Source organism: Penicillium riverlandense (genome assembly GCF_028828495.1).
Source record: "Penicillium riverlandense strain IBT 135883 chromosome Unknown utg000001l_segment0_segment0, whole genome shotgun sequence".
NCBI lineage: Eukaryota > Fungi > Ascomycota > Eurotiomycetes > Eurotiales > Aspergillaceae > Penicillium > Penicillium riverlandense.
The window spans coordinates 726510-749029 of NW_026643194.1; the positions used below are offsets into that span (position 1 = coordinate 726510).

At 52.4% G+C, this 22520-nt stretch overlaps 10 protein-coding genes across 10 annotated transcripts; 3 read left to right on the top strand and 7 right to left on the bottom strand.

The window, feature by feature from the left end:
* Positions 1-125: 125 nt before the first annotated feature.
* On the bottom strand, positions 126-1477 carry N7474_000299 (NAD(+) diphosphatase; the record flags this gene model as incomplete). Its single annotated transcript, XM_057191714.1, has 3 exons — positions 126-826; positions 879-1324; positions 1377-1477. The coding sequence occupies 3 exons, from the start codon at positions 1475-1477 to the stop codon at positions 126-128; spliced, it is 1248 nt and encodes a 415-aa protein (XP_057056667.1).
* A 279-nt stretch (positions 1478-1756) lies between these two features.
* N7474_000300 (glutamine-dependent NAD(+) synthetase) lies at positions 1757-4820 on the top strand (the record flags this gene model as incomplete). The annotated part of the gene is made up of 17 exons (XM_057191715.1): positions 1757-1785; positions 1837-1955; positions 2009-2159; positions 2216-2274; positions 2335-2524; positions 2573-2598; positions 2646-2737; positions 2788-3365; positions 3416-3750; positions 3813-3816; positions 3898-3940; positions 3997-4150; positions 4209-4253; positions 4309-4433; positions 4507-4543; positions 4601-4657; positions 4711-4820. The coding sequence occupies 17 exons, from the start codon at positions 1757-1759 to the stop codon at positions 4818-4820; spliced, it is 2154 nt and encodes a 717-aa protein (XP_057056668.1).
* Positions 4821-5187: 367 nt separating this feature from the next.
* On the bottom strand, positions 5188-6714 carry N7474_000301 (uncharacterized protein; the record flags this gene model as incomplete). Its single annotated transcript, XM_057191716.1, has 1 exon — positions 5188-6714. One exon carries the CDS (start codon positions 6712-6714, stop codon positions 5188-5190), a length of 1527 nt encoding a protein of 508 aa, XP_057056669.1.
* Positions 6715-6942: 228 nt separating this feature from the next.
* N7474_000302 (questin oxidase family protein) lies at positions 6943-8491 on the bottom strand (the record flags this gene model as incomplete). Its single annotated transcript, XM_057191717.1, has 5 exons — positions 6943-7046; positions 7113-7514; positions 7573-7937; positions 7989-8283; positions 8338-8491. The coding sequence occupies 5 exons, from the start codon at positions 8489-8491 to the stop codon at positions 6943-6945; spliced, it is 1320 nt and encodes a 439-aa protein (XP_057056670.1).
* A 653-nt stretch (positions 8492-9144) lies between these two features.
* On the bottom strand, positions 9145-11719 carry N7474_000303 (TFIIH/NER complex ATPase/helicase subunit SSL2; the record flags this gene model as incomplete). Its single annotated transcript, XM_057191718.1, has 3 exons — positions 9145-11474; positions 11536-11643; positions 11692-11719. 3 exons carry the CDS (start codon positions 11717-11719, stop codon positions 9145-9147), a joined length of 2466 nt encoding a protein of 821 aa, XP_057056671.1.
* Positions 11720-12101: 382 nt separating this feature from the next.
* N7474_000304 (uncharacterized protein) lies at positions 12102-12705 on the top strand (the record flags this gene model as incomplete). Its single annotated transcript, XM_057191719.1, has 4 exons — positions 12102-12110; positions 12166-12179; positions 12255-12280; positions 12347-12705. 4 exons carry the CDS (start codon positions 12102-12104, stop codon positions 12703-12705), a joined length of 408 nt encoding a protein of 135 aa, XP_057056672.1.
* Positions 12706-13061: 356 nt separating this feature from the next.
* Positions 13062-13346, bottom strand: N7474_000305 (uncharacterized protein; the record flags this gene model as incomplete). The annotated part of the gene is made up of 2 exons (XM_057191720.1): positions 13062-13095; positions 13156-13346. 2 exons carry the CDS (start codon positions 13344-13346, stop codon positions 13062-13064), a joined length of 225 nt encoding a protein of 74 aa, XP_057056673.1.
* Positions 13347-13919: 573 nt separating this feature from the next.
* Positions 13920-15496, top strand: N7474_000306 (RNA polymerase II-binding domain-containing protein; the record flags this gene model as incomplete). Its single annotated transcript, XM_057191721.1, has 2 exons — positions 13920-14069; positions 14138-15496. 2 exons carry the CDS (start codon positions 13920-13922, stop codon positions 15494-15496), a joined length of 1509 nt encoding a protein of 502 aa, XP_057056674.1.
* A 284-nt stretch (positions 15497-15780) lies between these two features.
* Positions 15781-16455, bottom strand: N7474_000307 (uncharacterized protein; the record flags this gene model as incomplete). The annotated part of the gene is made up of 3 exons (XM_057191722.1): positions 15781-15891; positions 15956-16032; positions 16119-16455. 3 exons carry the CDS (start codon positions 16453-16455, stop codon positions 15781-15783), a joined length of 525 nt encoding a protein of 174 aa, XP_057056675.1.
* Positions 16456-18852: 2397 nt separating this feature from the next.
* N7474_000308 (uncharacterized protein) lies at positions 18853-19230 on the bottom strand (the record flags this gene model as incomplete). Its single annotated transcript, XM_057191723.1, has 1 exon — positions 18853-19230. The coding sequence occupies one exon, from the start codon at positions 19228-19230 to the stop codon at positions 18853-18855; it is 378 nt and encodes a 125-aa protein (XP_057056676.1).
* Positions 19231-22520: the final 3290 nt, after the last annotated feature.

Consider the following 22520-nt stretch of genomic DNA (forward strand, 5'->3'; position numbering starts at 1 on the left):
TTTTGTCTAGGAATGAATGTAATGACATGTCTTGATTTCTCCTTGGTATCTGGAATCATCAACTATATACACGTCTAATCTATTGCAACCCAAACGCAGTATATACACCCTCCTTCCTTTCACCTTCACATCTTCGAATTCTTCGCTGCAAAATACTCCGCCTGCACAGCAGACCGGATCAACTGATTCGCAATTGCAGTCGGAGGCGGCAGTCGCAGACCACCCTTATACTCCGGACCAGCCTTGGCGCTCAAATCACTCGTTCCAATGCGCAGGGCCTCTTCCACCTCCTCGACATCGAACCAGCGCGCATCTTCCAGTTCGGGATCATGCTCGAGAGAAATCGTCTCGTGCGCTGGGTCACTGACCTGTGCAATCGCCCCGATCATCAGATTCGCCGGGTACGGCCACGGCTGCGACGAGTGGATGACGACTCGCGACAAGATAACGCCCGACTCCTCATATACTTCTCTCCGAACGGCGTCCTCGATCGACTCCGCCGGCTCGATAAATCCGGCCAAGGTGGAGTACCAGTCTGGCGGAAAGCGCTTGGAGCGGCCGAGAAGGATGCGCTTGGCATCGGCGGACACCACAGCCACGATGATGGTGGGGTCGGTGCGGGGGAACGACAGGTTCGACAGCGTAGTCCGCGTATTACATGCTGGACGCTCTTGGGACTTGCCCTGGGACACCAGCGCGACATCTGTAGACGGACAAGCGCGTTTCGTACCGGCATTGACCGCCAACGTGGGGTTGCCGCATGTGCCACAGAAAGTATTCCGGCTGTTCCAGTCAATCAGAGCACGCGACTGGGCGTAGATGGCAGCTGTTGAACGTGAGTCGATTGAGACCAAAATCCACTGGTCGAGTAGACATACCTTCGTCAGCCGACAACGTCGTAATAACTCTTGCCTGGAAGAACGACAGCCCCTTGGCCTCCATGGCTCCAATGATATCCTTTGCGGCAGTCTGCTGCTCTTCCGAGCCCTTGGGAGTCACGTCAACCGCGAAGTACGGCGTGCCGGTGTAGACCTTCCATGACATGCCGCCGGCTTTCTGGTTTTCATCCAAGCCCAAGAAAACCAGAGTCGGATGCGATTTCCGCGAGTCGTAGCTCTTGATCATATCTTCCTCGGACTTATCAAATATGTCCTGGGGGACCAGCTTGGCCACTTCTTCATGTTTGGCGTAGTAGAGCTCGGCGGATGACCGAGTCAGAGGCGCGAGGTTGTTCAGCAGGATGAATCGAGTCGACGGGTGCTTCAGAGCCGTGGATAGAAAAGGATGATCTGAACGGAGAAACGAGAGACGGTTCAGGGGGAGCCTGGTTGAATTCATTTAGTTTCTGCAAGTCGGAGCTTGAACCCGGGACAGACATACTGGAGAAGTAGTTCGCCGTCTCCCGGCCAAAGTGTCGCGACAACATGGAATCCGCGAGTATATGCGCCGGGGCAGGGAGCGAAGAAGCCGAACTCATCCTGAAGTACTTGACTACTCCGGTCGGATACCGAGGGAAGGAAGAATTGTGATTGTGAATACAGTGAAGAAGAGAGGGGGACAATTATTCAGCCGAGGAAGACAGTTCCTGTATTAAGATTACGGTTCCTAACCCACGGAGCTGGACCGGAAGGCCGACCAATGCCGCAAGACCCAGGCCAAGCGGGGGATTTTTGTCCCCACACACGTGATCCGCGATGTCATGGTGAGAATTAATTGAGTCCGTAACGAGGTAACTGCGATCACCCTCAGCTTCACCATGGGGCACTTGGTCACGCTAGCAACATGGTACGTCGGTGCTGGGTTCGCTGCCAACGCTGCCTGCTAACGCTCATCCAGCTCCCTCAATCAGTGGGCCCTGGACTTCGAGGGTAACGCAGCCCGCATCATCGAAAGTATCCGCCAAGCCAAGGCAGCTGGTGCCACCCTGCGGGTTGGCCCAGAGCTTGAGATCACTGGTAATTGAGCAGAGCTGCAGTCCTTCTTGGGAAAGGAACCTAACTCGGTCCAGGGTATGGCGTGCTTGACGGGTTCCTGGAGGGCGACACCTTCCTTCACTCGTTTGAAATGTTGGCCCGCATCATCGACCACCCAGACTGTCAGGATATCGTTGTGGATGTGGGCATGCCGGTACGACACAGGAATGTCCGATACAATTGTCGGTGAGTGGGGGTTGGAATACTGTGATCGATCGTTCATCTAAGCCATGTCTGTCCAGGGTGATTTTCTACAACCGGAAGATTATTCTGATCCGGCCTAAGATGTGGCTCGCCAATGGTTCGTACATTTGCTCCTATTCCGACTAGGATCGTGCTGAGATTACGTGCCTCGATGTAGACGGCAACTACCGAGAGCACCGACACTTTACGCCGTGGCAGCGCCCGCAAGAGGTTGAGGACTACTACCTCGAACAGATTGTCGGCAAAATTACGGGCCAGTACAAGGTGCCTTTTGGCGATGCAGTCATCAGCACGAGGGATACCTGTTTGGGACTAGAGACTTGCGAGGAGCTGTTCACTCCTAATGGGTACGTAGCCCACACCATTTGAAGTCGCTCACTAACCATGAAAATCAGCCCTCACATTCCCTATGGTCTCGCGGGTGAGTGTCATCAATATTTGAACTTGGGTATCTCTGACACTATTCAGGCGTGGAGATTATCTCCAACTCTTCCGGGAGCCATCATGAGCTCCGGAAACTGGATACTCGCGTGAATCTGATCACCCAGGCCACGAAATTGGTAATGAACAAGAACCATTCTTTGCGAAACTTGAAACTCACAACATATAGAGCGGCGGTATCTACCTTTATGCCAACCAACAAGGCTGTGACGGTGACCGGTTGTACTACGACGGCTGTGCAATGATCGTGGTTAATGGGGATGTCGTGGCCCAAGGATCGCAGTTCTCATTGAATGACGTGGAAGTTGTCACTGCGACTGTCGACATTGAATCAGTTCGGACCTATCGCTGCAGCGCGAGTCGCGGATTGCAGGCGAGCAAGCAATCGCCCTATGTCCGCCTCGACCTCGATATGAGGTTATCGCGCTCAAGGGAAGAGGCGGAGCCTGGCCTTGCAACTTCCGAGCCTTTCAAACCCCGTTTTCATGCTCCCGAGGAAGAAATTGCCTTGGGGCCTGCCTGCTGGCTTTGGGACTACCTTCGGAGATGTGGCGCCGCGGGTTTCTTTCTTCCGCTGAGTGGTGGCATTGATAGCTGCTCTACCGCTATCATTGTGCACTCGATGTGCCGCGAGGTTTTGAAGGCTGTGAAGGAAGGAAATGAACAGGTGATCAAGGATGTCCGCCGGCTCTGTGCGAAGCCAGAAGACTCAGACTGGCTCCCTATTAGCAGCCAGGAAATTTGCAAGTACGTTTTACTCTCAGTTGGATGTGGACACAACTCATGCCGTTTTCTAGATGCATCTTCCACACCAGTTACATGGGCACGGAAAATTCGGGTCAGGAGACAAGGGATCGATCCAGGAGGCTGGCATCGGATATCGGCTCATACCACATCGATTTCAACTTTGACACTGTGGTGACCGCCATCATGAATCTCTTCACTGTGATCACCAACTTCCAGCCCAAGTTCAAAGTCCACGGCGGAAGCCATGCTGAGAATGCAGCCTTGCAGAATGTGCAAGCCCGTCTTAGGATGGTCCTGTCATATCTGTTTGCATCGCTGCTGCCCACTGTTCGTCAGCGCCCCGGCGGCGGCGGGCTTTTGGTTCTCGCATCCTCTAATGTGGATGGTAAGTTGTCTTGACATGAACCCATATGCTCAATATCATCATCATACTGACTGTCGTTTTAGAATGGTATGCAGTCAATCAATCGGTGATCGCTAAATGCACATCGCACCACCATTCGCCGCGCAAATTTGCTAACCCTTGAATTAGCTTGAGAGGTTATTTGACAAAGTACGATGCTTCTTCCGCAGATGTGAGTACTATCCAAACCCGTTGCCATTATACAAGTCTGCTAAATTATAGTAATAGTTAAACCCAATCGGTTCCATCTCCAAAGTCGATCTCAAGAAATTCATCGCTTGGGCCGGTCACGATTTCGACCTGCCGATCCTCGAGGAATTCTTGCACGCGACCCCGACTGCGGAACTGGAGCCTATCACAGCGACCTACGTACAATCAGACGGTTCGTATATCTCATGACCGGGGGATGAGAATGACATATCGACTGACTGTGAAAACAGAAGCAGACATGGGCGTCACCTATGCCGAACTGGGCACGTTTGGCTGTACGTGGATGACATTCCCAGCCTTTGGGGGAAATAATGACTGACAATATTCCAGATTTGCGAAAGGTGGCCAAACTGGGTCCTTGGTCGATGTATGAGAAGCTGCTGCACCAGTGGGCCAATGAGTACAGTCCACGCGAGATCTATGAGAAGACTCGCCACTTCTTCTATTACTACTCTGTAAGTAATAATGACGGATGAACCAGCATGCGACAAGACGGCAAGTGAAACTGACCACTGCTCTATCAAACAGATCAACAGACATAAGATGACTACTCTGACTCCCTCCTGTAAGTCTCCTTCGACCTATCCTAACCTCAAAAGCATGTTTTTGACTTTGAAATCAGATCACGCCGAGCAATACTCGCCCGAGGATAATAGGCATGACATGAGACAGTTCCTGTGTAAGTTTCTTTTTCTTCATGGCGGTGCAGAGAACTAACCATTGTCACTTTAGATCCTCCCTTCACGTGGGCGTATAAGAAGATGGAGGACAGTGTCAAGTTCTGGGAATCAAAGGGCTGGACTGCCGGGCGGGCACAGAAGAAGAGTGTCAAGGCCGATTGAGCGGGGATTTCTGAACGTGTGCACTTGGGACAACTAGGTTTGTCTAATAGAGAGTGATAATGCTATGTGATGTGTCCATTCAATTTAATTGAATATCTGCTGCATAGTGATTCACATTTCAACAAAATGAAGTATGATAACAAAGAGAAGTATATGCAGAGCCAAAAGAGACTCAGAAGGAGAGACTGATAGGGAACCCTAAAGAGCGTGTAGACTCCATCCAAATATCCACATCCAAAACCAAAACCATGCTTATAAGGCCCAAAATCATGCCAGAACCGGCAATTATGCAATCATTGTCGAATTTTCATCATTATCATTTGCCCAGTGCACCAACAGGACAAGCCACCCCAGGTCTCCGCGTTTCTCATTCGTCTTTCCAAAACCAGCCAGTTTTGGACTTTCCAGACTCAGTCGACTCGGACTGAGACTCTTCGGACTGGGACTGTTCAAGCTGGGACTCTTCGGGCTGAGACCGAGGAGCACGAGTGACCTCGATGGAAGTATCGTTCTCCTCTCGGCCATCGGCAAACCGTTTCGTCTTGACGGTCTTCGTCTGTATGGAGCCATCAGCAAGGCGCACGCGCTCCGTGCGGACCATGGTAGAAACCACGTGTGGCTGTAGTGCCGAAGAATCCGTGGACGTAGCGTCTGCGGGAGAATCCGATTCTTTCACAGTCTCAGGGACGGATTTGCGACTTCCTCCCGACACGAGATCGAGCCAGCTTTCGGTGTCGTCGTTGCCCTGTTCGTCTTCAACGCGCGGAACACTTCTCCGGTACTGATCGAGCTCCTCTTGCTGGCGTCGGCGCTCCTCGAGGAGGAAGCGCAGTAAAGGACTTTCACCACCCTGGAAAAAGTCACGTTCCCGAGCTTCGATATCCTGCAGGAAACGATTGTACAAGTCGAGCTCGGTCTCTGGCACCTCCGATTTGGTCCCCCGTTGGCCGTTCTCGTTGCTGTCCTCCAACTCTTTTTTCTCACGGCTAGGCCCGGTAAAGGTGATACCAGACCAAGGCTGGTTTTCTGTGCCACACACATACTTCCATCGATCACCCAGGCTACCACGTTTAACCAGACCCTGTACCCAGTCTGACCCGGACTCGGTTTTACTGACAGCCGATATATCGCGATCGAGCATCTGCTTCCCATTCTCAAGTCGTAGCAGATCCTCAAAAGCTTCTCGCCACTGAGGTTCCGCTGGGTCACGGTTTGAGTCTAGGCGCAGAGTGGACACGAGCGAAGTGAAGACACCCTGTTCACGGTGTTTGTGGTACTGGGCTTGACGTTCGAGGTAGAGAGGAGAGTAAGGGCTAAACATGATGTAGGTGATTGGCCAGGTAGGCGAGTCGGTATCCTCAAACATATCCGGGATAAAGAAGGTGCGATGCGGGTGGAAGAAGTGAGAGGAGAAGGGGAAGAAGCGATCCTCTAGCCAAAACCGGTCGAAGAATGAGTCCAGACCGAAGAAGTCTGCAGAGCCATTGCGCCACTTCTTCCAGGACTGGGAGGGCCATCGATCATCGTTTTCGGGGAGATGTGATCGGGATGAACGGGATGGAGAGGGGTTGCGGTGTGAGGAATCGTCCTGCTCTCTGGAGGAGCTGGCGTTTGCGCCACGCTCCGAGGCGGGCTCTTCAGAGCTATTTTCGCTGCTCCGTTGCCGCGCAGTCATGTTTTTGTAGCCGTAGTCATCGTTGAATATTTCCCAGCGATCAGAATGAGGAGACGAGATGGTGGAGGGGAGACCGGTGACGGACTGCAGCATGGACGAGACCTGCTCATCGGCGAAGCGGCGGAAGGCGACAAACGGGTTGGTTTCGTCGTCGGCGTCCGTATGCCGGGGCGCAGATGAAGCGTCCTTGTCCTTGCCTTTGTCGTTATCGCGAGCCATGATACGATAGATGGATCGAGAATGGATGATAAGGTCAAGAAGTAAGTAAAGTGTTGAAAAGCTGCGGCTGTTGGGGAGGGTCCCCCATCGCCCCACTTCGGCCACGTGATCTTCAATGTTCTTGATCCTTCTTTGTTATTCAACTTATCCAACTATTCCACTAATACAAGATCAACATCACACGGAGTACAATTGTCATCTGTTCACCCCTACTAAACCATCCATCAATCATAAGTTGTTAGCCCGTCCCTTGAACCGTGCCCATGCTTCGTCGAATCCAGTGGAGCGGATCCACATCGGCCGCTCATCCTCTGCAATAGTGGAGTCGACGGCTAAACACAATACCCAGCAATCAGCCATTATTCTGCTCGGAACTAGAGGCAAGACAAAATACTCACCCATATTCCCAATCTTCAGCCACATATCTCCCGAAATCGGCATCTTCTGCTGACTCTCAAACGGCTGGCAGACCCTCTGCCCGTGAGCCACCGCTCGCGCCAGTTTGGCAAGATGCCCATCATCACCGGGGTGAGTGATACTGCGCGAAAAGACGGTGGCCCAATCGTCTTTCGCGGGGTACTTGGTGACCTCGCTCGGGAGAAGGTCTGGCGCCCCGCGAGACACATACATCAAGAGATCCAGTCGGCCTTTCCACTCCAGCATGCGGACCTTGGCCGCTTCGTCCAAGAAGGGCAGGTCGATGATCTTCGAGAAGAAAATCGTCGAGTTCACGCAGTGGATGTAGAAGAAGTCGATTCGGATCTCTTTGGTTGGTCGCTGTGCGGCGCTGGTATAGTACACTTGTTGACCACAGTCAGCGGGCGTTGGCTTGGTATCAAGTGAATAGTTAATACTCACCAACCGTGTTGATCATGTCCGCCAGGGCCTCATTCATCCGATCTCCGGCCACGCGGTACTTGGCAGCATAGCTCAACATCCGCTCGGGGGCGCGCGTCAACACCCCATCTCGGATCTTATTCGCGTCCCCCCACTGCACACTCTCCGTCAGGGCCTTGTCTGCACGAATCTCACCCAGGATTTCGAGCAGAGACTTCTGTCCAGGTGTGGCAGTGCTGTTCGCCATCTTCTCAGCAGGCAGGAAAAACGCACGCCCAATCCAGTCATCGTGGACGGCCGCCTGTGAAAGAGCCTGCGCCACGATAGCCGGCTGGTTAAACTCGAGCCCGAACCCCAGGTGGATGAGCGGGTGGATGAGGCCTGGACTGAATCAGATGTGTGAAATGACCGAACAGATGTAGTACTCACCAGCATACAGCCGCGACAACATGCTCTCAGCCCTCTCATCGCCCTTGAAAATATATTCCTTCAACACATCGCCAACACCCTTAGCATTGATCTCCTGCTGGAAGAAAGCAAGGAAATTAGAATAGTTCTCCTCCTTCCCGAGACACTGCATAAACGTAGCCGTGTCGCGCATGGCTTGGACGCGATTGGTATCCGTTGGGAAAACCGGTCTCTGGTAGCTCGCATTGCGCTTGTAGGCCGCTTTGATCTCTGCGGGGCCTGCGCCGAGTGCATAGATGCTGAGGATAAGGTGGACGATGTGGTCTTGTTCAGCGTCAGCCTCGTAGCATGCAATGAATGTAGAGAATGAAAACATACTGTGGAATCCCTCATTATTGAAAAAGACGTGATGCGCCGCCATATCCTCCTGCAAGACCTCGCTCGCCGCCCGCGCGCCATCCTCCCTAACACCGGAGCTGTAGACGCCTGCGTCCGTCGGCGGCGACAGATGGATTTTGGTAGCGGTCGCCATGTAGTTGTATGAAGAAAAGCGAAAGCCAAAAGCGTGGTTGGTCGTAGTACTAGAAAGCAAAATGGAAGCTGGTCTCCGAGGTAGCGATCCGGAAAGGAAGCCCGCAATCCGGGGTAGCATAGCTCCCTTATATAGATGGACGATCTACCCTACCTCCCCTCACGTCGAGCAGTGTACCATAAGGATTAGTGTACAACCATGGGCAGATCATGCAGAGAAAAAAGCAAGAATACGAGTGCGCCTACCACAACCCCCGTACGATCGAAGCATCGGAGCCAGAACGCGGGGAGTCGGGCTTTCGGTCCTCCCGTTGCCACGACACAACGTCATCCGATGCCCCATCGAGTCAGCATGATGCTCGCTCTGCGACGGTTACAGGGGGGTTTTTTTGTTTGGCACGGGCTAGGCTACGTCTGGATCAGGGTCCACTGAGGCATGATTTCTAATATCGACCAGGCTGGTCGTTCGTATTTTGACTCGGGTCGATCAGACCCCTGCTCGAAAGAATCTGGATCATGCAGGGTTTATTTTTGGGTTTATCATGGTTGGTTCTAACATACAAATGAGGCGCGCCAATTTGTCACTCGATGCATCTGGCCGAGGAGTTATAATAATCATGCTCTCAGTCTGGATTAAGCCAACAACTAATCAATTCAGTCCTGCTTCGCCTGCGTCTCACGGTCCTTTTTGCGCCGTAAGCGGTCGCGCTCAATCTTCTTGAACAGCGGGTGGTGGCTCTTGTCTTTCAGCTGCTTATTCTTGCTCTTGTTGTACTCGATATAAGCCATGTCATCGCCGCCGGCCAGACCACTGAGGGTGGCCGCGCTGCGTTTCGCGGTCGGCTTCTTCGCACCCTGACGCTTGCCCGAGCGCATCGAGAACAGATCGTCGGCGACCTGCTCCACGTCGGCGGACGACTCGTTTTGCAGCATGACTTCCTGCAGGAGTTCGCGTCGTTCCGCAGGGGTGGAGTACGACAGCCCTTCGAATTTGTCGATTCCCTGCAAGTGTGTGATGACTTTGAAGGCGTAGCCCTGGTCGATGAGAAACGCCTGCCGTTTGGCGGAGTAGACCATTTCGTGGGTGTCCTTGGAGACGAGCGAGTAGAAGAATGCATTGAATCCTTCGTCATTCCGGCGCTTGGCTCGCAGGATTCGGCCCAGTCGCTGGGCCTCTTGACGACGCGAACCGTAATGCGACGAAATCTGGATCAGACAAGTTGCCTCAGGCAAATCCAGCGAGGTGTCGCCGATCTTCGACAGGAAGATGGTGTTGACCTGCTCATTGTGTTGGAAATTCTCCAGAATGCGCATGCGCTCGTTTTGAGGCGTTCCACCGTAGATGTAGGCCTTGTTCAGTTTCAGCGCATACCGCTCGAGGGCATAGACATTGTCCGAGAACACGATAATTTTGTCTCCTCGCTTCTCATGGAAATCAATCAGGAACTGGCAGGCCTGGAACTTGCGCGGATTCATGATGTAAAGCAGAGCCTGTTTCCGCGAGCTCTCCCGTAGGTACTCCGAGTAGAACTCGGTCGTCATCGGACACCATACCTCGGCGCACTGGACCTTGGCAATATGGCCCTGGGCAGCTAGCTCCATCCAGTTGGCTTCGTAGAGCTTCGGTCCAATCAGAAAGTTTAAGTCTTTAATCTTGTCATCTTCACGCAGCAGCGTTGCTGTGAGACCGAGCTTGCTCTGGGCAGCGATCGCAGACGTGACCTTCCGGAACATCGAAGCCGGCACAACGTGCACCTCGTCGAGAATCATCATACCCCATTCCCGAGACTGAAGCCAGTCCATCATCTTCTGAGCATCATAAGACCGGGCGCGGGTCTGTGAGACCATGGAGTACGTAGACACGATAATCCCGGTCGATCGCTTGAACTTTTCCTTGTGGTCCGATGTGAAGATAGCAATGTCACTCGGGTCGATGGTCGTCCACCGCAAGAATTCGTTCCGCCACTGCACCACGGACATGGAGCTAGTGCAAAGGACAATGGTGCCTTTCTTGATGGTGGCTGCTGCAGTGATTCCCACCAAGGTTTTACCAGCACCACACGGCAAGACGATAATGCCACTCTTTGCTCGTCCGTTTCCGAACATCTTACTCAAGCTCTTTTCCTGGTATGAGCGAATGCGCGCGGCGGGTTTCAAATCCATATCCAAATTGGGATTGACGGTGTCGCCTTGGAAGTCATACTCTTCCAGTGCAGGACATCCAATCGCTTGACACCGGGCTTTGACCACCTCAACCCCAGCAGCCGGGATTTCGAAGCTGTACGTGGTTGCTTCCTCCGTCTCGTCCTCGCCCACATCGTCGATTCCGTAGTTGACAGCCTCTGCGTCCTCTGGCTGGTCTCTGGCCGTGGAATTTTCCTGCTGAGTCCCTGTCTCTCTGACACCAGCAGCATCTTTTGTTCCGGGAATCACAAGGCCGCCCATCTTCGGTGCAGCCCGCTCAATGATGCCTTCAGTGCTCTCGATTCGCTGGGGGCCAATCACCTCATCCTTCAGCAAGCGCTGCAGCATTGAAGGATCACTCGTTTCCACGTAGTAGTGATTGTGCCTCAAAACCATTTTGATCTTCCCATAAGATTTGGTGAACTCGACGATGAATGACCGAATGCTGTCGGGGATCGGGGTCTTGGACAGGCGATCGAGAAACGCAACGATATCATGTGGTTTGAGACCAACCGACACCGCCGCGTACAAACTATGTCCGGTCAAGCGGTATTCATGCAAGTAGGTCGGACGCGAAAGCGGTTCGGCGATCGTGGTCAGAAAATCCTGCGCCTGAGGTGCCAGGGGGGAGAAGCTCTCGAGGGTAATCGTGCCTTTCACCGGCTCGATCCATAGAGGGCGGTTGTAGTGGTCGCGCTTGAGAGGGAGGAAGGAGAGGTCTTTGTAGCCGAATCGGGGATCCGTCTTCTGGGCCTGTGCTTTCTTGCTGAATGACTCCAGCGAAAACTTGCTGATGACCTCTTTTCAACCGCCAGCTTTAGCATGTGGATCACTGCAAGTGAACAGACCACCAAACTCTACCTTTCAAATTATTCTCCTCCGGCACATCATCCTGATCCGAGTACTCGTCGCTGCTGGAAATGTCCGGGACGGGCGTTTGACGCTTCGATGCGCTACTGGACCGACCGCCTGAAGTGGTCAGCGTCTGGCATGGGAGTCATCGCCTGAGGAACCTACTGTCAGCCGCCTTGCGTTTAATCGGCATGGCTGCTGCGTTGTCTAATAGCCCACTGACGCTCGGGGAGAAAGACTTCTGGGGAGGACCGACTCGAGAGTCGAGTGTCCAGAGAGGCGCTCCACGCCTCGTTCAAAGAGTTTCAGTTCGGCATTCCACGAGAGAAGCAGGTCGCAGGAACCAGGCGAGAGACGGTGAATAAACTGGGGGGTATTGATTCGACAGTGACGAGAGAGATGTCGAGACCCGGCAAAGAAGGCGCTGAGAGGAGGAGTGAGAAAAGAAAGCACGACGTCGATGAGTCAACCAATTGATAAGTGATTTGTATGCCTCAGGCGTCCAACCCGTGATTGGCCTAGCTCCGACTGACGTAGTCGTGCTTTTCTTTCTTCACCTCACGAGCAACACCACCATGAATACGGTATGTCCCGTTCACCATTGCTATCGCTCTGCTGCTAAATTTGCTTACTGTCTAGATTAAATCCACCTGGTGAGCAAAAGCTTCCCTTGTACAGAACTAGACCCGAAAGAGGCCCAAATGACTGACCGGACTCGGAAACAATAGGCTTGGATGGGGTGCCCTGTGTGTCGGTAAGCGCTGAACAACCACCACGAATGATCTTCAGGTTGTCAGATACTAACCCATTTCTCCCGCAGCCGGCGGTGGGGCATACTATTTTGCCAAAAAGTCCGTCAACGCAGACCGCGCGGCGAGATTTGACTCCGAGGTCAAGCGCAAAGCGCAGATGAGGGCAATGGAAGACGACCATCGCCGACAAGCCACGCTCTCCACGCCCACCACCCCGACACCAGGTAATGACGCCAGTTTGAAACGCGCGAATATGGCGCGGTTCCAGAACGCCGCGGACGACGTTGCCTCACCCAGCGCGGAAGCTTCTCACGACCCAGCCCCTACCCGCCACGAACCCATGACCGAGAAGGACCGCGTGGCGGAAAAAGGGAAATACGAAGCCGCAGAACCGTTCCGGCCGCCTCGGGGGAACCGGTTCAGCTGAGAGGTGCCCTTGTGTTATGACGTATAATCACTGGACTCGATACTGCGGTGCCAATTATCAGATGCCGTGTCATGTATACTGTACTACCATTTATTCGTTCCAAAACAAATAGAATGCGCTAGGAAGCGTTCTAATCTACCCCGGATGCGCAGAAACTCCCCGGGAAGCCATGGTCTTCATGCTCAAATTATCACATCACACAAGGTATCAACCCACCAGCGTAGGCCCGCTCGAAGTACAGAATAATGGCACCACCAAAAACAATATTCCCAAACGCCGTAGACATAATGCATCACCGCCTTGTCTATCTCGGTGCCAGCACCCAGACGAACGCTCTTATATATGCAGATCACAAATCAACGCGCATGGAAGCAGAGTGGAGGATGCGGCCTGTAATATATCTACGTTAGCAACGGGAACGATGTCTGGGTATGGCTCGACGAGACTCACTTATTGTGGTTGGGATAACCCGAGTTCTTCTCCCGCGAGCTCTCCAGCGCGGGGGGCACAAAGGGCAGGACGACACCCGACACGAGGCAGGACATAGCGACCGCGCGGGCGGCGCGAGAGTCCGGACGCGGACGATGTGCGGAGAAGTGCCGGATGGAAGGGCGAGCCAGTTGGGCGGCGATAGTAGACATATTTAGGGAGTCTGTTTAGAATAACTGTCGTAAACGGGGGTATAGAATTATTATTATTATTATTATTATTATCATCGAGGGCCAAGGGCTATTTATATTCAGTTAGGGCAGCCAAGGCGCAACAGTGCCCCCCGCATGGCCTGATCGCATGCGGTAGGATGATCTGCTTCGGGTGGTCGGCAACGCTATGTGAGGATACACCCTCACGCCATGGCGGGGTCCAAATTCGCAAAGTGCCGGCCGAAACAGTAGTACAGCCAAGGATGGGGGTGCAATACCCGCTGCAGTGGCGGTGGATAAAGTGCAAATCGGCGGGCGGCTTTGCGGCAGCCTGATCTGCCGAGGGGCCGGGGCTGTGTCGGGTGTCACGGCAGATCATGCTTGACAGTGTAGAGACAAGTCCAAAAAACGAAGTAAATAGTTGAATAGTTAGTTAGCTAATACAAGGAAATACGAATCAACAATGTGATCTTTTGATCATCTCTCTAGTATAGTTCCGGTCACGTGGCCGATCCCAATATCTCGCAGAGCTCATCCTCTCTCTCTCCCTCATCTCCACTGCCACCACCAGCAATGGCGGCGCACCAGATCGCCATTGCAAAGGCTGCCTTCTCGGCGGGTCTCCTGCGTCCGGATCCAACGTCGGTACCACGCGATGACATTGCCGCGTTCCATGCCTCCCTCGACCGCGTCCTGTCGCAGTGCACCCCAGCAAATATCCAGGTCTGAACCGTGACAGCCTCTCTGCCTCTCACATCCGAGTTACTAAATATGCTCTCGGCCCCACACAGACGTGCAAAGCATGGTTGCTTCACTATGTCGCTTCGTCATCTAGCCGCGTAGGAGGATTAGCCAAGTATTTGGTTGCGCTGGCCGGCTCCTTTGCGGAGGCCACCAAACCCTCAGCCAAGCGCCGCCGGCTCCACATACTCTATCTCCTCAATGATCTGTTGCACCACAGCAAGTACCACCTCGACACCATGGCCACCTTCTCCACCGTGAGCGGGACATTGCAGCCCTACCTGGTGGACTTGGTTGGACACGCGGCTGCCTATGATCGGAAGAAACACCCCCGCCATCATCGGCGGTTAGATGATCTGCTAGACATCTGGTCCGAGCACGGATACTTCAGTTCCGACTATGTCCAGAAGTTGCGCGTGGTGGTGCAGAATTCCGCTTCATCGGAAGCACCACCATCATACAGTGAGGACCGAGCCGGTGACACCATCCCAAAGCCACCTGGCAAAGATGCACCGTTTGTCATGCCATCGACTCATGGTGATCCATCAACCCCATACTATGACCTTCCCGCCGGCAATCTGATCCCTCATATCATCCCCAACTCCGCCATACCACTCCGGCCCGAGAGCATCAAGCCACTCCAATTCCTGGCAGGGCCTGCGGATGCGACGCTGATTCACGCTCTCAAGGATTTCTTGGAAGATGTCGATCGGATATATGGAACGGATGATCTTGCCAAAGAGGACGGGGAAGAGGACATCGACGAGCTGGGGCAGGCCGTCCTCAGGGATGAGATCACGGGGGATATTATCGATGGGGAAACATATTACGGCTGGAGTCGCACGTTTTGCCAGCAGATGAAAAAGACACACGACGATTCTCGCAGTCGGAGTGGAAGCCTTAGCGGAACTCGAAATAATCATAAACGCCGGCGCTACAGCGACAGCTCTGTCAGTAATCGAAGTGATTCAAGATCTCGGTCCAGATCACGCAGAGACCAAACACGTCGCCGCTATGACTCCCGCTCACGCAGCCGTGAGAGCTCTTACTCTCCCCGAGAACCATCACCCCCACGATTTCCGCCTCCTCATCAACCTTCACACCCAACAATACACGGTCATCCCCCTCCACCTCCGCCTCACTCAGGGTTTCCTCCACCTCCACCCAACTTTCACGGCACCTGGCCTCCACCCCCACCCCCACACATGCCCGGCATGCCTTATCCTCCTGGGATGAACATGAACATGAACCCGGGTGTTTACCCCCCATTTCCTCCACATCATTCCATGCCCATGGCCCCGGGACAACCCTTACCCCCAGGCCAATCTCATTTTCCTCCGCCTCATCAACCCCCAGCCCAGCATGGCCCACCCTGGGATGCTGCCGCGGGAAGGAAAAATTGGCGATAAACCGAACAGATAGATGTCTTGACCGTATCAATAATATGAAACAGCTAATCAAACCCTACTTGATAACTACGAGTGAATGGTATCGTTCTGTAGAAGTACAAATGACTCCGGGTCATCATAAACGCGAAATAGTCATTGATTGCGAACTAAGAACAAATATCGAGAAGTTATAGAATCTGCCGTCGCGAAGTCTCCTTCCGTCTTCTCCCTTCTGTCCCTTCATGACCCCGAAATATATGATCACCACCACGATACTCATAATCCTCGGCTTCCATTGAAACTCCTCATGACACAGCCTCGTTGACCACATCGAACTCACTCTCCGGTTTCTCCCCCAAAGCCGCCATCTCGGCCTTCTCCTTCGCCTCCTCGAAGGGCTTGCACGAATTGAAATCCTAAATCACATCAGCATTCATCTTCACTTTGGAAACTGCCTGGACGAACATCGCCATGACGTACCTCGGCCTGGCTATTGCAGCACATGGCACTCGCGCCGTCTTCACATTCGGGGTAAGCGTCGTCTTTCATGGGTTTGCCTTGAAGTGAAATCCACGTTAGTATATCAATAGACCGTGTGTGGTTTGTATCCCATGTACACAGGAAGGGTGGGAAGAATGCATACATTGAAACGTCATTGACGAACTAAGCTGAATACCACCGACCAAAGGAACCAGCTTGCCCAACGGCCCAATGAGCTTCTTGGACGCGTTATCGATAGTTTGGCAGCACTGCTTGTACTGCTTGGTCGGGCATGCGTAGGCCGCTACAGTGGCCGTTGTTTTTGCAGAAGCGGAAGTGGCCGTCAAGGCTGTGCTTGAGGGCTTGTGCGAGAGCGATGAACTGGCAGCCTTTGAGAGACTCGATGCCTGAATTGATGCTGAGTGGTCTCCGTGTGCGACTGGGACCGCCATGGCGACGGCTAGCAGGGTGAGGAGGCAGGTGATGAAGGAGAGACGCATTGTTAGGTTCATTGTGGGCATACTGTGGTTCTTTCCCTGTTTCTAGCGGTGGTTATACTTGTTGACAACCGGCGTGTTTCGGAAGTTGAAGGTAAGAGCGTTGGGTTATAGTCGTCTGCGACAGAGAAAGAAGGAAATGAAAAGGAATGACTAGAGCTGGACTGGACTGGACTGGACCGGTGTTTATTGACTGTGCTGGAAGTGTTGCGGGAAGGCGATAGTCGAAAGGGAGAGAAAGAGCGCTTCCTCAAACATGGCAGCCTTGCACAGGCTCGGGCTTAGGGCATGGCATGGGAGGACGAGCCAATCCCTCTTTCTCTCACCCTTTCTTGTCTCCGGTGGAATCCAGCCCACCAAACGCGCAAGCTCTGCCGGTTGGGACGCCGACACGCTGAAATCATATGGAATGTGAACCGTCGCCTAATTATCTGAGAGGCCTGGCCGAGTATGCACGTCCTTGCTTCGGCCTGTATACGGGCACAGGGAGCTGTCCAATGAGTGCAGTCGGCATATGTTCACATTGAACGCATTAGATCCTTTGATGTTCGGTCGAACTAATAATAATTTCCTTAGAAATTGTATGTCAATTCCGGTATCTGCACGGTGAGCTTATTCTTGGACTGCAGTGGTTCGCCTGGGGGCATGCAAGGGAGAGATCCTAAACTCATTGAGAATGCTATACAACTCCCTCCAAAGGGGAACCAGATTGGTGCTATCTAGGGATGCTAGATACTGTACAATGATTAATTTGAGGGCAATAATATCGGATTAAACGGATCCGTCCAAAAAACTGTATCAGAGACCGAGTGTTGTCTATCGGAACTTCTCTTGCTGGACGAATATACTCCCCCGCATCTAACACATGGCTTGTACCCTTTTCAAGTCCACGAATATTTCAAGTCATCGGGATATACAGGACCTAAATTCTACCTAGATAAGACAATTTATGGTATATAGATTGATGCCAGGGTGATGGAAGACGACAGCGATACCTATATTTCAATTGGTGCAAAGTCCCTCTTCAAACCCAAAAAAATCAATTCAGTGAGAAATGTACTTCACCTCCGATGTTGTACTATCAGGTTGGAAATCACAAAATACGGTTACCCCACTGCAAGACACTCATCTGCTATAAATCAGCGGCAGCCAGAAACACTTTCGTATTCCGTAATGTTTGCTGGGACATTCTGTATACGTTATTCTCTGTTACTTCAATCAGCTTGGAACGACCAGCGGAGGCCCTTTGTCTGAGAACAAAAATCATGCTCGACCTTTTATTCAACCGTAAATTTGCTCATCTTGATCTAAGCATGACCTGGCGCATCTGCACAGAAATGAAGACCCATCTCTCCGCTTCTATACCGACTATACTACTGTCGTTCGAACAGAAAGCATCTATATCCCAGACAACCTTACCGCGAATAATATTATTTCTGATAAAAGAGGACATAACTTAGATTACCCAATTGAGATTCCTATTGAAGGAAATCGGAATCAGTCTAGGACATATCCTTCCTGAAGTCCTATAATACCTACGTCGGCAAGTCTGTGGTGGCAGTGAGTGAAAGTGGTACAGGGTATTCTCATTGATGCTGACGGACAGCTATCAGAAAGGCGAGCGGGTCCTCTTAGGCTTGGGTTTATATCATGAACCATGACGTCCAGATAGTGATGCGGTGATATATTTACTTCGAACATGCTGCTACTTTTCCTATGTCTTTCATCTCTTGGATACCCATTCAGCGGAGTAGGGGCGGGCTTCAGTGATATTACTACTTTCTTCTGATTTCCATAAGCACTTCCAGACTATGTGCGAGGCCATGCAGAAGAATTTGCTGCAGATACAATATTTGTTCGGGATAGTGACTCCAATTGACTGCTCCGTTTTCACCGCATATATGGTGTTGTACAGGAAGGTAATGATGCCAACAGGCAGGAGTAGTAGGGGCATCACATCGTCAGTGCCTTTTTTGTCCGTCCCGCCAGGGGGCAGAATATGCACACACCAAAACATGGAAAGGATGACTTGCACGAGTGACACGAATCGTTCGACGAAGATATGACGACTCCACAAGACATCTTAAGACTCGCTTTAAAAAAATAAAAATAAAACACAAACTCGCTTGTAACGCATTGGTTTGCGCTACGCTGATAATCAACGTAAACTCCATGGGATACTCCGGCAAAAACACCTGACAGAACGATCATCGATGGATCCGGTCCATCTATGCTAAGTGTCACCATCGAACTCCTTTCGACTGACCATGTGAGGCTATATACGGTCGTTTCCTGGAGTACCGTAGGGGAAGCCTATACCCAGTTAGACGAAAATCTTCTCAGGAGGAACCAAGGAGACACATACCTAAGCTAAGCTTAGTGCGCGGTGTTCTTAGCCTCTTAGTTCGGATTCCGAGACGCGTTGCGTTTGGCTTTCTCAGTGGCATGATGAGCAGCACTGGCGGAAGTCGGGGGCGGACCGTTAGCCTGACGAGCCAGGCTGCCATTGTTGGAGGTGCCGCTGTGGACGCTGCTTTGACTGCTTCGGCTGCTGCCGCCGCTGCTAACATTTCCATCGTCCTGATCGACAAAGGAAGACATTTGACGATGGGTGTATGCGAGCATCGAACGGTTGTAGTCCTCTAGAGAGTTGCGAGGGTCCAGCGACCGGGAAGTCTCAACATGGTTCTGGGTCGAGCACGGCTCGCTTCTATTATCTGGGGGGAACATATTCAGGTTGCTTTCAGATTGGTTTTGGAACTGGGTACCCTCAGTCATGGTGGTAGAGGCACTAGTAGTACACATGATTAGTATACTTCTTCCGAGCCTTGGGCATGCACAGAGTTGGGCAACACATGTGTAGATGATGTCTCAAGGCAATGTGTCATGCAATGAAGTTCAAGGAGAGAGGTGCCGAGAGGCTCTGTGATGGCGAAGACAAGGAGGTCTCGCCTGTACGTGAGGGAGGCGGGGGATGGGATGAATACGACGCCTGGGCTCGTACGCGATCTGGCTAGAAGTCTTCTTTTCTTACCTTTGCACTGGATGATCAAGAGAAGGATGGAAGACGGAGAGGTTTGGGGACACAAACGCAGGATACGAATTTAGAAGGCTGTAAACCGGAAGGAGTAAAGTGCAGCAGCTAGGATGGGTCCAAGGAAGAAAGGGAGCCAAAATAGGTAGTGCGATGGGGATCACAGATTAGGAAATGTGATATTGATGGATGCAAATATAGTCAAATATATAAGGATGGCGGCGGAATATGAAATCACTAACGATCGTGGAAGGCTACGAGGAGGTATCAATCTGATAGGCGCAGAAGCAAGTGCTTGTATTCTCCTGAAGGATCCACGGTCTCAGTGGAATATTTGGCTCCAGCGACGCAGCGATGGGGTAGTGACATCATTGGCTGAAGGGGGGTTGGGTGGATGGAGGCAACTGTGGTTGGCTTTCTATATGGCGCTTGGACGACATCATAAGAACTACCGAACCACCCAGCCATTTGGATACCCGTCACCCTGCGCCTCCAGCGGGTGGGGGAAGGGCGTGCGGGTGTGGAGAGGACTGTAGCATCAGTGGATGGGATGAAATGATCCGCTCTACCAGCGCATGGCCACTAGTGAAGGTCGGTACCGATAGCATCAGTCGATCCACCACGATGAGGTCACCGAGGAATGTACGATTGGACCAGCGCGAAACTGATGGCGTTCGGAGGGATCATCTGCCCACGTCCCTGCAGATCTTCGTCTGACGTCTTGAAGGCGGATCATAATCACCCGCGTCGGGCGTAATTCCTATTGTTTTCCCGATCAGGTCGGGGCGCTGGAGGAGCGTGGAACAGTAGATGGACAACCCCGGTCGAGACGTAGTCCGCCGTGGACAGTAGTCCCATTCCTTCGAGCGAAGCATGAGATTGAGAGATGAAAGGGAAGCGAGGGATGGTCTGGACCTCTCACACCTGTGGCCCTTTGGGCAATCTGTTTGGACAAACTGCATTATGCTTCGGCAGACAATACTGTGATGGCACGAATTAGCAGAATCCTCGTGCAGAAGCCTGGCCCCAAACAAAAAAGGGTGAGGCTCACAAACACCAGCGGTGGGTAACCCATTGCGTCATACCCCCTGTCGCTGGGACGATCCGCGCGACCGATTTGGTATCCGGTCCATAAACATTGCCATTCTGAACCATTTACCAGCCATGGTAAGACCGCAGAACATTCGAAAAGGATTAGGGCCGTCTCCCATCTACCAGAACCGAACGAAGGTTGCCGCATGCGGAAAAGACACAGTCGCGATCATAATGGGTTGGGTGGGGAAGACCCAAGCAATGTAGCCAGAGTGGATCCGTGTTCGGTACGAAACGGGCAGATGGAGCCAGGGGATGGCGCCTCCCGAAGGACTGGCTGCCTGAGGCAGACAGACCATGTGACGTCAGGAGCCCTATCCCAAGCTTAGGATGTTGATCTCCGACTGCATGCAACGTTGTGGATGCGCGTTGTTTGACCTTATTGCTAATAGCGCTAGTGAAGTCTGACGAGGACGACAAAGTATATCGATGGGGGCCACGGATTGAAGTCAAAGCCACAGAGTATATATCGGTGGAGCCAGGACAAGCCCCCGATTACTATCCACCCAAGCTCCAGAGTATGGTCACGGAGCAATAGAATGGAACAGTTCTCGGGAGACTTCTACGTAGAGTGACGGAGAAGGTAACGATCATTATCTTGAGTGGGGGAGGCAAATCAATTCCGCGGTTGCTACCGAATACTGGAGCCAAATATGTCTTTGCTCCATCAATTTTTATCCCGAAGGCGAGGAAAATCGGCTTCTTTCCCCTGGTCATCAACTAATCATGTCCCTGCTAGAACAGTTAGGGGCAACATTCACCACCAAGATGAACAAACAACCTGTCAGCAGATGAAAGTAGTGTATAGAGTTTGTACAGGGGTCAGAAAAAGGAGGGTCAGAAGGATGGATACTGTCCACTTTGGTCCAAGTCCAAATCTAAAACCGTGGCACGCATGAGGTGTGCCGATGGCCAGAAGAGCCCAAGTACTGACGTACTTCTGCGAACAGTTCAGTTCGACATGAAAGAATGAGAGGGGTATGTTGGCCAGTGATATCGGCAGTGGCGTGGACGTATCCTGTGGCAAGCCGATAGGAAGAGGAATTGTGGAGCGGAAACCCTAGACTCGGATTCATGTAGATCGAAGACTCGCGGACGGACGGTCCATACCCTCAGGAGGAGGGTCTGATCGCATGCTCGTGGAGGGATGCATCATGACAAGAGTTCCATGACATACCTCATGAGAGATCTGTCAGTAGTAGGACACTTTACGTATGGATAATGGATGACGCAAAGCGGAAGGATCAAAACGCTGGGCGATCACACACATTCAGTATCAACATTTTGCTTTCTGTGGTCATCACGATGGAAGTGCGAAGTATAAGCCAATGTCCACAGAGAAAGAAGGCTAGGGTATGATACTCGCTGACATTGTTCCCAATACCCCCAGCACACAAGAAGCGAAGATGGCGATAGACCTGAAACACGATAAATTCAATATCCCCCTTCCCCTCCCTAGCGCCATGAATGATATCACTCCCCCCTTTCCCTAGCGCCCCTGGGGCACAAATTCTCCAGCAAAGGCGAACAAATCCCGCTGAAACGTGGGCCAGACAGGGCCTGAAGCTACAGGGCACGGTCGAACGACAGTTACCCACCAGGCAGAACTGGTTGGGGCGATATCGCCGTTGCGCAACGTCATGGGCTTGACCATGCCATTCCATCACTAGGGCTCGGGTCGTCAAGTCCATCTGACTGCCTCTAAAATGTCGTGCGTCTTTCATCACGACAGGCTTTTCAGCGGACGCATTTGACGCTATCATGACAACAAGCGCTTCCGTCGTGAGCTGATCTCTCGCATCCGTTGAATATTGCCTGGGTGACATGACAGAATGCCGGCAAACCTGTGTGTGGACGTGCACTCCCAATAAACATCGCCGGCAGGAGATTGTTCGAGACTTCACTGATACATTTGACGAAGAATACCCGCTCTTTGGAGGAA